At 41.7% G+C, this 12,869-nt stretch overlaps 1 protein-coding gene across 6 annotated transcripts in view; it reads left to right on the top strand.

The window, feature by feature from the left end:
• Positions 1-10,060: 10,060 nt before the first annotated feature.
• LOC102019006 (chromosome unknown open reading frame, human C20orf96) overlaps positions 10,061-12,869 on the top strand; it is a 27,792-nt gene continuing 24,983 nt past the window's right edge. For 5 of the 6 annotated variants that reach the window (XM_013510031.1, XM_005414714.2, XM_005414713.2 and 2 more), the window contains exons 1-3: positions 10,062-10,257; positions 10,500-10,548; positions 11,488-11,587. In XM_013510031.1, coding sequence (XP_013365485.1) covers positions 10,238-10,257; positions 10,500-10,548; positions 11,488-11,587 — 169 coding nt within the window. In that variant the 5' untranslated portion in view covers positions 10,062-10,237. Of the gene's footprint in view, positions 10,258-10,499; positions 10,549-11,487; positions 11,588-12,869 lie in introns of all 6 variants that reach the window. The other variant, XM_013510032.1, reaches the window with a different exon arrangement.

Below are 12,869 nucleotides of genomic sequence, written 5' to 3'. Positions count from 1 at the left end.
CATACCAAAAGAAAAAAAAAGTGCTGCCTAGCATTTGGAATCCTTGCCAGTAAGCACCATCTCTTTGCTCCAGATTCAGGTATTGGTCTCAGGGAAGCCAAGTCCCCATCTCTTGTGCCTGCTACACCTTCCAGTTCTGTCACTATCCTAGGACACCCTTTCTTCCATCCTTTCTCAGACACATTCCCATGATCATACTTGGAACTTCACAGTTGCCAGAAACATGTCTTAGATTCACACCTTCCACTCCTACTCTTTTTGCTTGCCTGTTAAAGTCTTCCCAAGGACAGGGTGTTCACAAAACTGAACAGAATTATGGAATTTAATAATCATTTATGTTTTCACCCTAAGTCCAGGTAACTATTGTACAATCAAATATCTACAAGGATCAAAGTGAGAACCCACTGTGGCCAGATCATCTGCATTTTTTCTTTTTTTTTTTGAGAGACAAGAGCTCCCTATATTGCCCAGACTGTACTTTGAACTCTGGACTCAAGTGACCTCCTGCCTCAGCCTCCCAATTATTAGGGTTACAGGAACATACCACTGTGCTGGTTTCAAATTCTTCCAGTTTTGAAAGAGGAACCTGAATAGTTTCCTTCTTTGTCTTTAAGATTCTTTCAGTTATATTTGGACCCCCCATATAAATTTTGAAACTAGCATACTAAGTTCGAGGAAACAGTGGAATTATCATTGGAGCTTAATGCACTTTTTGGCATTTTGTGGCCGAACCATGGGAGTGTCACACACATTTATTCTTCAGAATATTTCTATTGATGAATTAATAATTTTAACTTTATAAGTTATATTAAACAATGAGTGCTTAACAGGGAAAATCATAAAGTATTGCATTTTTAATATTTATTGAATGTTTATAAAAAATTTTTCAATATTGACTGGTTTTTGGCATACAAAGTCTAAAAAAAGAATAGAAATAAATTCCTATATAAACTACACTGAAAATATCAATAGCACCCTACAAAAAATAATCTTCAGTTTTCACACCTAAGGCAGTCTGACAACAGCATGATCTGTATACATGCTGTATCACTCACACTGATAGCACATGTATTTTGCTTTCCTGGCCTTTTTGTAGGACATACTTGACATGTGGCTGGTCTTGCTGTTTTGTCAGGGGGTTCTTACTATACTATGCAAGTCTTCACACATGAAAACTGCATGTTCCATACACAAGTATTGCTTATAGCACGTATGTTTTGTTTTCCTGTCCTTTCCTGTAGGGCACACTTGACATTTTTTTGGTTTTCCTGTTGTCATAGTAGGTCTTTGTGATGCCATGCCTGCCTGTTTACCTGTCAGCTCACAAGGGTGGTCCACAATTTTTTGTATGGTTTTTCCTCTGCTATAAATGCTCTCTTATGAGTTCCAGTCCCAATTCTCTAAGACAGTCTGTGGTATTTTGCGCTTGTTATTTTCTTTGTAAACTATCAAACAATTTATGCCATACATGTTTAGGGTTGAGCAAAACACAACCGTTGGCCAATGCTTTGTGTTTCGAGTGACATCGTAGTTGCTGCATAACTCATCAACAACAACTAGTCTGCCTTTGGTTTTGTTGTAGGGAGTCACCATCTTGGATTTCCATTTTGTCAAGGTTTCCCATCAGATTTCCATCATGGTGCAGTGTTGAGATCAGCAGTGCCAGTTTGTTTTTCTTTGCCATATATGAGGCCAATGTAAATCTTTCTGAAATCCAACGATTGTACTATACATTTATCTGTTTTGAAATTGCAACATTTCATTTGGGATTTCTGCTTTGTTCCTGTGTACAGCTCCTGTGCTGGTCAACTTGTGCTCTCTTAGCAAATGTAGCATCAACTGGAAACTGGTAAACCAATTGCCAAATGTCCCATTCTGACTAGTTTGGGAGATGGGAGCAACAGGTCTGTTCACAACATCACTCGGTTTATTACTATACAAATAAGGACCTGATGGCTGAGTTCCAGGATAAATTTCTAAATTGAAAACATAATAAATCTTTGCATCTACAAAGGCATAAATTTTTATGCCATATTTTGACTCTTTGCTTTTCTATAAATCTTTTACATTCCTGTGATTACCGTGAGAAATCTGTGCTAAGAACAATATGAATGCTTTCAGTTCAGCTAGTGAGGTGTCATAATAAATACATTTTTGTATATGGCTATTGGTGCATGCAGAATGTTTTACTTGCATTTCAGCCTTTATGTATTTCACAGCATCTTGTAGCATTTTGTCTGTTATGATTTCCAACACTGAATGGCAGTGTTGGCATTCTGTTTCACCCCTGCCAAGACCCTCACCATATTTTTGGACCTAGTTCTAACATTGAAGCTTTCCATTTGGTTGTGTGATGATTTTGCAACATTTCAACTAGTCAAATATGTACTCACATTGCTGTTTTCTTTATCATCTGAATCAAGGAGGTCTGCATTCCCTGTGTATCATCATCATCATCATCATTCACCCATACCACTCTTCTATTATGAAAACATGTACTTTACAAGATCAGAAAAATTTCTCTAGTAACATACTATGAAAATGATCCCTTGCCGGGTGTGGTGGCACACACCTGTAATCCTAGCACTTGGGAGGCTCAGGCAGGAGGATCGATGTGAGTTTGAGACCAGCCTGGGCTACAAAGTGATCTCAAGGCCAGCCTGAACTGCACAGCAAGACCCTGTCTCAAACAGACAAAAAAAAAAAAAAAAAAAGGAACAAAAAGAAAAAGAAATGATCCCTGAAAGTATAGCCTTTGAAAACATGTATTTTACAATAATGAATCATCTTCATTATCCATGCATAGGTAGTCTGATGATTCTCTTCTGACCTCCCCCAAAATTTGCAAATCTGGTTTCTCATGTGCCATTGTACTGAATTGGGTTACTTCTACCAGAAAAATTTTTTTAAAAATTAAAAAAACCAAAAAACAAATCCTAGAGTGGTGTGGGTGCATTACACCTTCTGTGATGTTCAAGTGACGTTCCACATAATGAGAGTGTAAATTCCACGTTCAACATAATGAGAGTGTAAATTCTGGTCTGATACTTTTGTACATGTGCACATACCTTTCCTTTCATTGTACCAAGTGGGTAAACACAAAGATTGCTTCCTGTATCCCTCAGGGAAAGGTACTGAGATGCACAGCTGACTACTATTATGCTAAAGTAAAATTTTACAGTAGAAAAAGTAAGGGGTGTATGTGGCACCCTCTGTTATGCTTAGAAGGAATTGGAATTGTATAGAAGTGACATTTTACTGGTGTTTTTCTTTTCTTTTTTGCATAGTACTGGGGATCAAACTCAGGGGTGTTCTACCACTGAGCTACATTCCTAGTCTTTTGAAATTATTTTTTGCAGTACTGGGGATTGAACATACGGCCTTTGCACTGAGTTACATCCCCAGCCACCCTTTTATTTTTGTTTTTTCTTTTGAGATAGCATCTTGCTAAGTCACTAAATTGCCCAGGCTGGGCTCAAAGTTGTAATCTTTCTATCTCAGCCTCCTGGAGTGCTGGGATTACAGATATGTCCTACCACAGCCAATTATTTTTTTGAGACAAGATCTTGTTAATTTGCTAAGGCAGTACTTGAACTTGTGGTCCTCCTGGTTCAGCCTCCCTCAAGACTGGGATTACAGACATGGTCCACCACACCTGGATAGAATTGATAATTTATAATAGGAAGTCTCCATATGTATGGCCCTACATGATTTCTTGTTTATTTAGATCTTATTTTATGAATTCAATAATATTTTACAATTTCCTTCATAAAAGTCACAATTTTGGGAATTTATTCCAAGGTATCATGTGGCTCGGTTGCTATTGTAAGTGAAATTGTAAAAATGTAAACCAGAAATTATATGTTGTTGTTGGTTGGAACACAATTGAATTTTGTGTACTGACCCCACATCTAGCAACAAAACTGAAATCTTCAAAACTTTCCAGTGGTTTTTAGAATCTACTTTTCTTTCTTTCTTTTTTAATTTTCTGGGTTTTGTTTTGTTTTGTTTTGTTTTGGTTTGTTTTGAGATAGTGTCTCACTTTGTAGTTCAGGTTGGTCTTGAACTCATGTAGCTTAACCTGGCCTGGAACTCATGATGATCCTCCTGCTTCAGCCTCCCCAGTGCTGACATTACAGGTGTGTGCTACCATGCCTGGTTTAGAATCTACTTTTCTATATTGACAGTCATATTTGGGAATAAGTAAGGTTTTGTCTTTTCAGATCTTATGCTTTTTCTTGTCTTACTGAACTAGCCAGCATCTCTCATATAATTCACATATTTGGACATTTTTGCTTTGTTTCTCACTTTAAAGATATCTGTTTGTATTTTTAAAAGATTTGACTTGTGGATTGGGTTCTGGCTCCTTCTCAAATTTTACTAACTGTATTCACCACTGTAAGAATTTGGCCATCCTCTTGATCAGTTTCATTTTTCTCAAGTTTAATGGATCAGACTGTTGAATGGGGAGCCTCAGAGGCTGGGCAGGTACCCTGGGAAGAAAGCAACTCAGATGGGCACTGAGGCCATCGAAAGAGAGCAGCTTGATTCATTTCTGGCAGATTATTGCCACAGAAGGAGAAGAGACAGGTATCTGCTTTTCTAAGACTGTGACCAGTGTTTGGCAGCCTGGAACAGGTCTGGGCTCAGTGGCTTGACTATGTGAGGGTCTCCTGTCTTTCTCTTTTTTCCATGGTGCAGGGGTTTAGCTCAGGGCCTTGTGCATGTTAGGCAACCATTTTCCTGGGGCTCTGCCCCGGTGTTTCTCTTGTGTGGCCTCTTCTCCCTTTTTTTTCTGTCCTTAGTGCACTAGTTTCCATATGTGTCCATTTTTAGCTTTTTGCATTTTTGAGACAAAGTTTTGTTATGTGGCCCACATTGGCCTTAAACCTAAAATCCTCCTGCCTTCAGCCTCTCAAGTAGCTGGGGTTACATACCTCCACACCTGACTCCCACCTTCGATTTTTATCTTTTTCTCTCAAATCTTATATCAGTTTCTTGGCAAATCATGAGGGCAGTTCTTCCAAAATACTTGTACGTCCCAAATGAGTACTTTCACATCTTTTCCAAGCCACCATCACATAAGCTGCTTAGACTATGTCTGACTCAGGTATTATATTAGGAAAAGTAATAGGGCAAGCTGGGTAGGGTGCTACTCACCTGTGGTCTCAGTTACTCAGGAGGTAGAAGAAAGAGGATTGTTTGAGGCCAGGAGTTCAAGGCCAGCCTTGTCCACCCTGTGTCAAAAACCAGACCAAAACAAAAAACAGGACAGGTAAATGTGTGCAGGCTGGGCCTGACCAGTCTGGACAAAGTCCTATTATCTCTACCTTACATGGCAGGTAGCTGAGGCTCAGATAGGTGAAGGGCCCCACCTCAGGAGCAGCTTTGAAACCTGGCCCTGCCTTGCTTCCTCTAGTTGACTGGCATGAAGACAACATGGCTGTGCAGTGCTTTGTGAGCATGCAGCACGCGGCAGCTGAGTTTTGAGTAGGAAGCACGTTATGCTAGTAGTGGGAATACCTGAATAGTGGAAATGTCTAGAGCAATGATAACTTGCATAAGGACGAGGCTTCTTTCTTTTCCTCATAAGTCTGGAGGTGTGCAGGTCAGGGCTGGTACTGCAGTTTCATGGTCTCAGGGATCCAAGTGGAGCCAGCAGAACTGGTCTTGTGTCACACTCATCATCTGCTTGCAGGACAGAAGGGCCAGCTCACCTTGCTCACCTGTGCTGGGGGGGGGGAGGTCCCGTGAGGTCTTCCTGAAACCAGAAATGTCCCTGAGACAGACAGGAGTACAGATGGACTCCGTCTTCTTCAATCCCAGTTCCAATGATAGGTTCGACGGTTACAGGGTGCTCATCAGTGCCCCCTTTGTATGTCGGTCTTGAGTACATAGGAGCACTTTTAGAGATGTGTAAAATGTGTATTTTAAAAAAAATTGACATGGGGTAGTAACAGTACTAACTGAGCACTGAGATGTGGCCAGCAGGTTGTTCTCCTGGGTGTCCATGCTGGGTCAGCTTGTCTGGGGAGGAGTGCTGTGTGACATGGCCAACCCTCCCCATTATTTTAGAGTGCTGGGGACTGAACCTAGGGCCTTGCATATACCAGGCAAGTGATCTACCACTAAGTTACATCCCTAATCTCTCCTTTTTAAAACTGGTCGAGTATAGGCTAAGGTGCTGTAACACAGGGATCCTCAAATATAAGGTTTCAAGCCAGCGGGAAGTTTATTTCTTATGGATGAAACAGCTCAGCATTTGGCAGGCAGCCAGGGCAGGGAGAGAACTGTCATGCAAGCGTATCAGACTAGTTTCCCCTACCTTGTTTTTCTTCCATATGCGGACTTCAGTGGGATGTTTTGGCTGGAAAGTACCAGAATACTCAAAGTAGCTACCCAGTAAGGTAATTATTTATTTATTTACCTTTATCCTTTAGACTAGGTTAATCATTTTATTAGCTGGTATTATAACTTAGTCACATAAACAAATTTTTTAAAGTTCTGCATAAGCAAATCACCAAAAGACTCCCAAAAATCACTTTAATAATGAATCTCAGTCTAGTTTCTAAAGGAAATTGAGGCTTTAATTTTGCCTCAAAATGATGGTATGTAAGTTGTTTTATAGTAAATTCTTATTTAAAAACTGTAAGAGTAAGGCCCCTGGCCTCAAAATGATGGTATGTAAGTTGTTTTATAGTAGATTCTTATTTAAAAACTAATAAGAACAGTAAGAAAAAAATTATACAATAAATTTAAAAGTTCAAATTTTGCTTGAAAATGTTTTTGGCAACTCAGGAGATAACTGTCTATAACCAAGCATGTGCCGAGTAGCAATTGTTAATACAACTCACGCTGTAGGAATGGAGTATTATATAGAAGAAAATTATTTCTTACCTTTAAGTGGATGACCAATCAGCCAATTTAGAGATTAAAACTGTAAGTGAATTATATTTCAGAGAATTATCTTTAATTAATTAGTAAAAAGAAAGTACAAATAGATGGGATACTTTTTATGGAGTATGACAAGGAAAAAATGATGCTGAATGATTGTGTGATGCATATTTCAGTGAGGTGACTTATTTTATCTGGAGTAATTTCTAGAGAGGTGACAAGGTTGGTAAATAGTATAGCTCAAAGATGCTATCAAGGAGCAGGTTTCCCCCATATTCCCAGTATATTATCTTTGGCCAACTTCCTTCATATTCCCACAATTCCAGGAATCCCACGCAGACATGAACAATGTCTACTAGTGGATGAAGGATGGTTTTCTGCAGTGCCTTTATTTTTAAAAAATTTTTAATTTTGGGGTGGTATCAGGAATCAAACTCTATGCAGTGTCTTTAGAAAAAATGTTTAAGATCCATCCCCAAAGTCTCCCAGTAGACTTCTCACCCTGGCTCCAGAAATGGAGCATGACTCCAGAAATGGCCAGACTTTCATCATGTGCCTATGACTACACCCCTAGAAAAGGTCCACCAATCCCAGCTCAGACCAACCACACCTGCGGCTGGGGCCCCATGTATGGATAGGGTCAGGGTCCATTAGCTGGGATGAATGGGAGGAATGGCTATTAGGTAGGCAACCACCCAGGTCGGCCACATATTGCTACCTCCTATTTTTTATTTTCTTTAACCTAGGGCCTTTACCTTGAGCTACATCCTTGGTCCTTTTTAAATTATTTTATTTTGAGACAGGACCTCACTAAGTTACTAAGTTTCACAGGCTGGACTCGAACTTGTGATCCTTCTGCCTCAACCTCATTGCTTTCGCCATGGCAGCATCTTCTGTGTACTGCAGTGTGTAGTGCCATTGAAAACATTCTCCTTCCCACATGGGGACAACAGAACTCAGATGGCAGTGTTCTTTTATTCCCATGTGGAGAGCTGCTGAGTCGAACAAGGCCAGCAAGCCCCACACTACCCTTACAAAATGACAGGCCTCTGTTGCTTTGTGTCACTGCGCTTTGCCCCTGCCCTCCCAGGCACTGGTATCACCTCAGACCCTGTGCCCAGGAAGCTGCTGCTCCTGGCTGCCCTTGGTGACTTCTACACCTCTTCCACTGGCTTGTACTCCATTCTAGGCCCCTTTGCCAAGGTCCTCCTTTTTTTTTTTTCTTTTTGTCATTATGCAGTTTGGGCTGGAACTCACTTTGTAGCCTAGGCTGGCCTTGAACTTGCAGTGATCCTCCTGCCTCAGCCTCCTGAGTGCGTGCTGGGATTACAGGCATGCACCACTACACCTGGCAGTTACCAAGGTCACCTTTGATGCCATCTCTAAGACCTATAAGCTACCTGACCCCTGACCTCTGGAAAGAGATTGTGTTTACTGTCTTCCTACCAGGAATTCACTGATCATCTTGTAAAAACTCACACTAAACTTTGTCTCCAGAAGTAGCTACAAAATACGGTTTTTATACAAGAGAAGTAAAATGAATAAAACCTAAACAAACAAAAAAGAATTCCATAATTTTTAAGAGATGGAAGAAATTGGTAGCCTTGCTCTAGTGTTACACTCTAGTACCTCTCCACTATTGAATTTTAGGTGAATTCAAATTATTTGCATCTTCCCAAGTATTTTTTTAAAATGAGAATGCCCTTTTAAAATCTATAGTAGGGGCTGGGGATTTAGCTCATCAGCAAAAAGCGCCTGCCTGGCAAGCGCAAGGTCGTGAGTTCGGTTCCCAGTACCGGAGAAAAACCAAAAAAAAAAAAAAATAATAATAATAAAATAAAATCTATAGTGGCCAAGGATGTAGCTCAGCAGCATAAGCATTTGCCTGGCAAGCCTGAGGACATGATTTCGATTCCCGGTACCAAACAACAACAACAACAAAAAACCTATGCTGTACCATTTCTATTGTTTTTGTGTTTGTTGTTATTTTATTTTTTTTCCTCTTTAAAATTAAAAAGAAAACAAACTAAGACCTATGCTCTATCTGCTCTATTAGCACATATGGTGTGTGTGAAGAGAACTGGAATAGGGCAAGGGTGGGAGCTGGTACTGTTGTCTAGTGCAAGCGCAAAGTGTGTGTGTGTGTGTGTGTGTGTGTGTGTACATGCCGGTGTGTGGTGGTGGTGGTGGTGGTTAAGTGTTCCAATACCAGACAGGGTCTGCTGATAGATTTGGTGTGGCATGAGGGATGGGTTGAGGGTGACCTCAAGAAGAGAGCTGTCATGGGGAAACATGTTTCTGGGGAAAGAGTACAGGTTAGAGTTGCTATTGGGCACCAAAGCGTTGTGTAGGCAGATGGACCTGTGGCTGAAATTCAGGGGAGAGGTCTGGACTGGAGATGTGAGTCTGGACAGCGTCTGGGTACACATGGCATCCAAAGCCGTGTAGGAGACTGCAGAGAAGTATGGGTGGGGGCGAGGGAGTGGACAGAGGAAGAAAAAAAGGCAGATGGCTAAGACTGCATCCTGGAGCACTCCAATAGTCAACGGAGAAGAGGAAGAAGCAGCCCAGGGGACTCAAAAAGAGTGGCTTCCTGGACACCAAATTAAGAAAATGTCCCAAAGGAAAGAGTAATCTGCCGTGTCAAGTGCTGCATGAGGTGGGCAGGGGCAGCCTCAGTGGGTAGGTAGAGGTCTAGGGGTGGGGAAAGGGAAGCAGCAGGCAAAACTCTCTGGGAGTTTGCTGTAAAGTGAAACAGGAATGGGAGGGTGGCGGGAGAAGTGCTCACTTTTTTTTTTTTTGAAGAAGAAGAAATGAAAACATGTTAGTATACCTATGATGGGGACAACAAGAAGCAAAGGGTAAAAATGAGGTGAGAGAAAATGGAAAGAGTCGCTGGGCCAGTATCTATGAGAAAAAAGGCCATTTATACGGAGAAGGGAGGCAAGTAACGTGTTAATTACTCTCCACGACTTTTTTCACTGAAATAGAAAGCAACATCATTAGCCAGGAGCGCAGAGGAGGAAGGAAGAAGTAATGGAAGTTTGTAGAGAGTGAAAAAATATAATTCTTTGGGAATGTGGGCGAGGGCAAACGGATATTTGAAACCAAACTGAGAAGGGAGAAGCGCTACACTTTACCTGGTGAGATTAGTCCCCCCTGACGCTCCGTAGTGGCCTCCGTTTCCTTGGAGACCGAGACGACAGTGAAATTGCCTGATCTTGTTGAGAAGTTTGACGGGCTTAAGTTACTGATCCACGCCGAGACCAGGAAGTTGGGGGAGCCGAACAGGCTTCCCGGAACATCAAGGCCCCGCAGACTCAAGACTATTCTAGTTTCCGCAATGGCTCACGTCTTCCCGAAGTGAGCGGGAACATCAGCGGGTAGTGGATGCGCGTGGGCGCCTCTTCTGCCAACCCTGCGGTGGTCGCGCCCTCCCCACATACCTCCCCTGCCCGCCCCCTCGCGCTCTGTTTCGCTGCTCCGCTTCCGCTCGGGTTCGCCGCGAAACTTCGGTTCTGGGTTTGAGAACCCACGTGTTCCAAGTGTGCTGCTTGCAGCTCCTTGGGCTGAAGATAACGGTTTCCCACTCCAACTCTTTACAGACCCCGCCACTCTGGGACTCACTCCGCAGCCCACAAGTCCCAGTTTCTGGTGAGTCGGGGAGGGTTAGGGTGGGCGGGGATGCGTGTTCCCTGACTCTGAAGTCCCCTTGCCTTCAACTCCCATGAAGGTGACTATTCCTCATGATAGTCTGGAGACCTGAACTCCAGTCCAAGCTGTGACACACACTTGCTGGGGGGCCCACAGCAAGCCTCTGAGCCTTATTTTTCTCCCCTTACTGCCTTATCAGTATATAAGGGCCTACTGTGCTGCTTGCCCATTGATTTCTCATTGCTATTCAGGATTCCTGAGTATTGGGTCTTTCCCATGCCCTCTGTTTCTCACAGGTCTTAGCACCTTCCAGCCTGATATGCTTAGTAAATTCTGCCTGGCTGATTTAAAAAAAAAAAAAAAAAGACAGCTGCCTGGGTGAGGTGGGAGATATCTGTAATCTCAGCTGCTCTGGAGGCTGAGGCAGGAGGATTGGAAGTTCAAGGTCAGCATGGACAATTTATCAAGATGTCCTCTCAAAATAAAAGCAACTGGCCAGGGGTGGCGCTGTAGCTCAGTGGAAGGCCCTGGGTTCAGTGCCTGGTAAGGCAAAGGGCAGGAGTGACTGCTAGCAGCATTCATGCATCCTTATTAAAATTTATCACATGCTTCACAGATACCTCTTGGATTAAACCAAACCAAACCAAGCAAAACACAAAACAAAATGAAACAAACCTGTACTGGGGATTGAGCCCAGGGCCTGGAGCATGCTAAGCAAGTGTTCTACTGCTGAATTACAGACCCAGCTGCCGCAGAATTTTTGCTTTAACCCCATAGATTTAAGTTGTGTTATTATGTCCACTTTACAGATGAGAAAACTGGGGCTAAAGTAACTTGCTTAAGGTCACAGATATTTGTAAAGTGTAAAGCAGGGATTTGAACAGGCCATGCTGTGTGACTGATTTGTGTTATTTCTGGTTGGATTATGTTCCATGGCAGTGGTCCAAACATGAAACCAAGCCATCTACTCTGCCTCCACTCCGGCAAACCAGCAGCTATAACAGGAGCAAAATGAAAACGTTTAGTGGAGGCAATGCAGGTGGGTAGAGGCACTTGGGCACTGGTATGGGGGTTAGGACAAGATAGCATGGTACTCCCGGCCTGGGTGACACTGTTCATGTTAAAAGGCAAACTAATGTAGCAAATGACTTCTAAATTTCAACTAATACTGTAGAAGTTTATTTTTCATTTATGTCAAAATGCACTTGTAGCCAGGTATGGTGGCTGAGGCATGAAATCCCAGCACACTGGTAGGCTGAGGCAGGAGATTTGCAAGTTCAAGTCCAGCCTGGGCAACTTAGAGACCCTGTCTCCAAATAAGAAATTAAAAGCATGTGTAGATGTAAAGGGGAAGAATACCATGATCCCTTGGTTGTTGAACTCAATTTGTTTCAGATTTGTGTATGAACACCAAAAAGTTTGATAACTAAGCATACTTTTCCTATAAGAAGTAATGGAAAACCACATTGGTTTGAGGGCCAATAATTATGCTTATGAATTCACTTTTCCAGGACCTTAACAAATTTGTAATGATTTCCTTTTTTTGTGTTTTTAAATTTTATTGGCACATTTTAGATTTATATAATGATAACATTCATCGTAGGGAATTTGTACCTGTACATGATATATCTTGCAGCTTCTTTTTTCCAATTCCCCTCCCCACTTCAACCCCTCTTCTCCTCTCCATTTACAAAAGCTTTGTTTCCATTTTTACTCGTATTCTTTTTTTCCTTGTCCCTACTTTCCTATTCCCCTCTCATCTCCCTTGTTCCCCTACTCATTTGAACATTTTCTTCCCATTTCCCAGTATCTGTTATTCATTTTGGTTATTATTATTTACACTTTTGGTTTCCCACACCAGAGAAACAATGTGGTATTTAAACATTCGTGTCCAATTTATTTCACTTAAGAGTATGGTCTCAAGGTACATCCATTTACCTAGAAATGTCTCAAACTTATCCTTCTTTATGGTAGAGTAGTACCGCATTCTATGAAAAAACCACATCTTTATGCATTCATTGGTTGATGGGCATTTGGGCTATTTCTAAGATTTAACTATTATAAATTGTGCCACTATAAGCATAGGTGTGCACATATTAGTGTGGTGTGATTCTTTTAATTCTTTTAGAAAGATACCAAGAAGGGGAATAGCTGGGTCAAATGGAACCTCTAGTTTTAGTTTTTTGAGAAATTTCCACACTGATTTCTATAATGGTTGCACCAGTGTGCACTCCTGTGAGCAGTGGAGAAGTTTTCCTTTTACTCCACAGCCCCGCCAGCACTTGCTATTGGTTGATTTTTTAAAAATTTATTTTATTTTT

The sequence above is a fragment of the Chinchilla lanigera genome, unplaced genomic scaffold (assembly GCF_000276665.1).
Source record: "Chinchilla lanigera isolate Chin_1 unplaced genomic scaffold, ChiLan1.0 scaffold00196, whole genome shotgun sequence".
Lineage (NCBI taxonomy): Eukaryota > Metazoa > Chordata > Mammalia > Rodentia > Chinchillidae > Chinchilla > Chinchilla lanigera.
The sequence above is the reverse complement of the archived record's forward strand: the minus strand, read 5'-3'. Positions and strand labels throughout refer to the sequence as shown.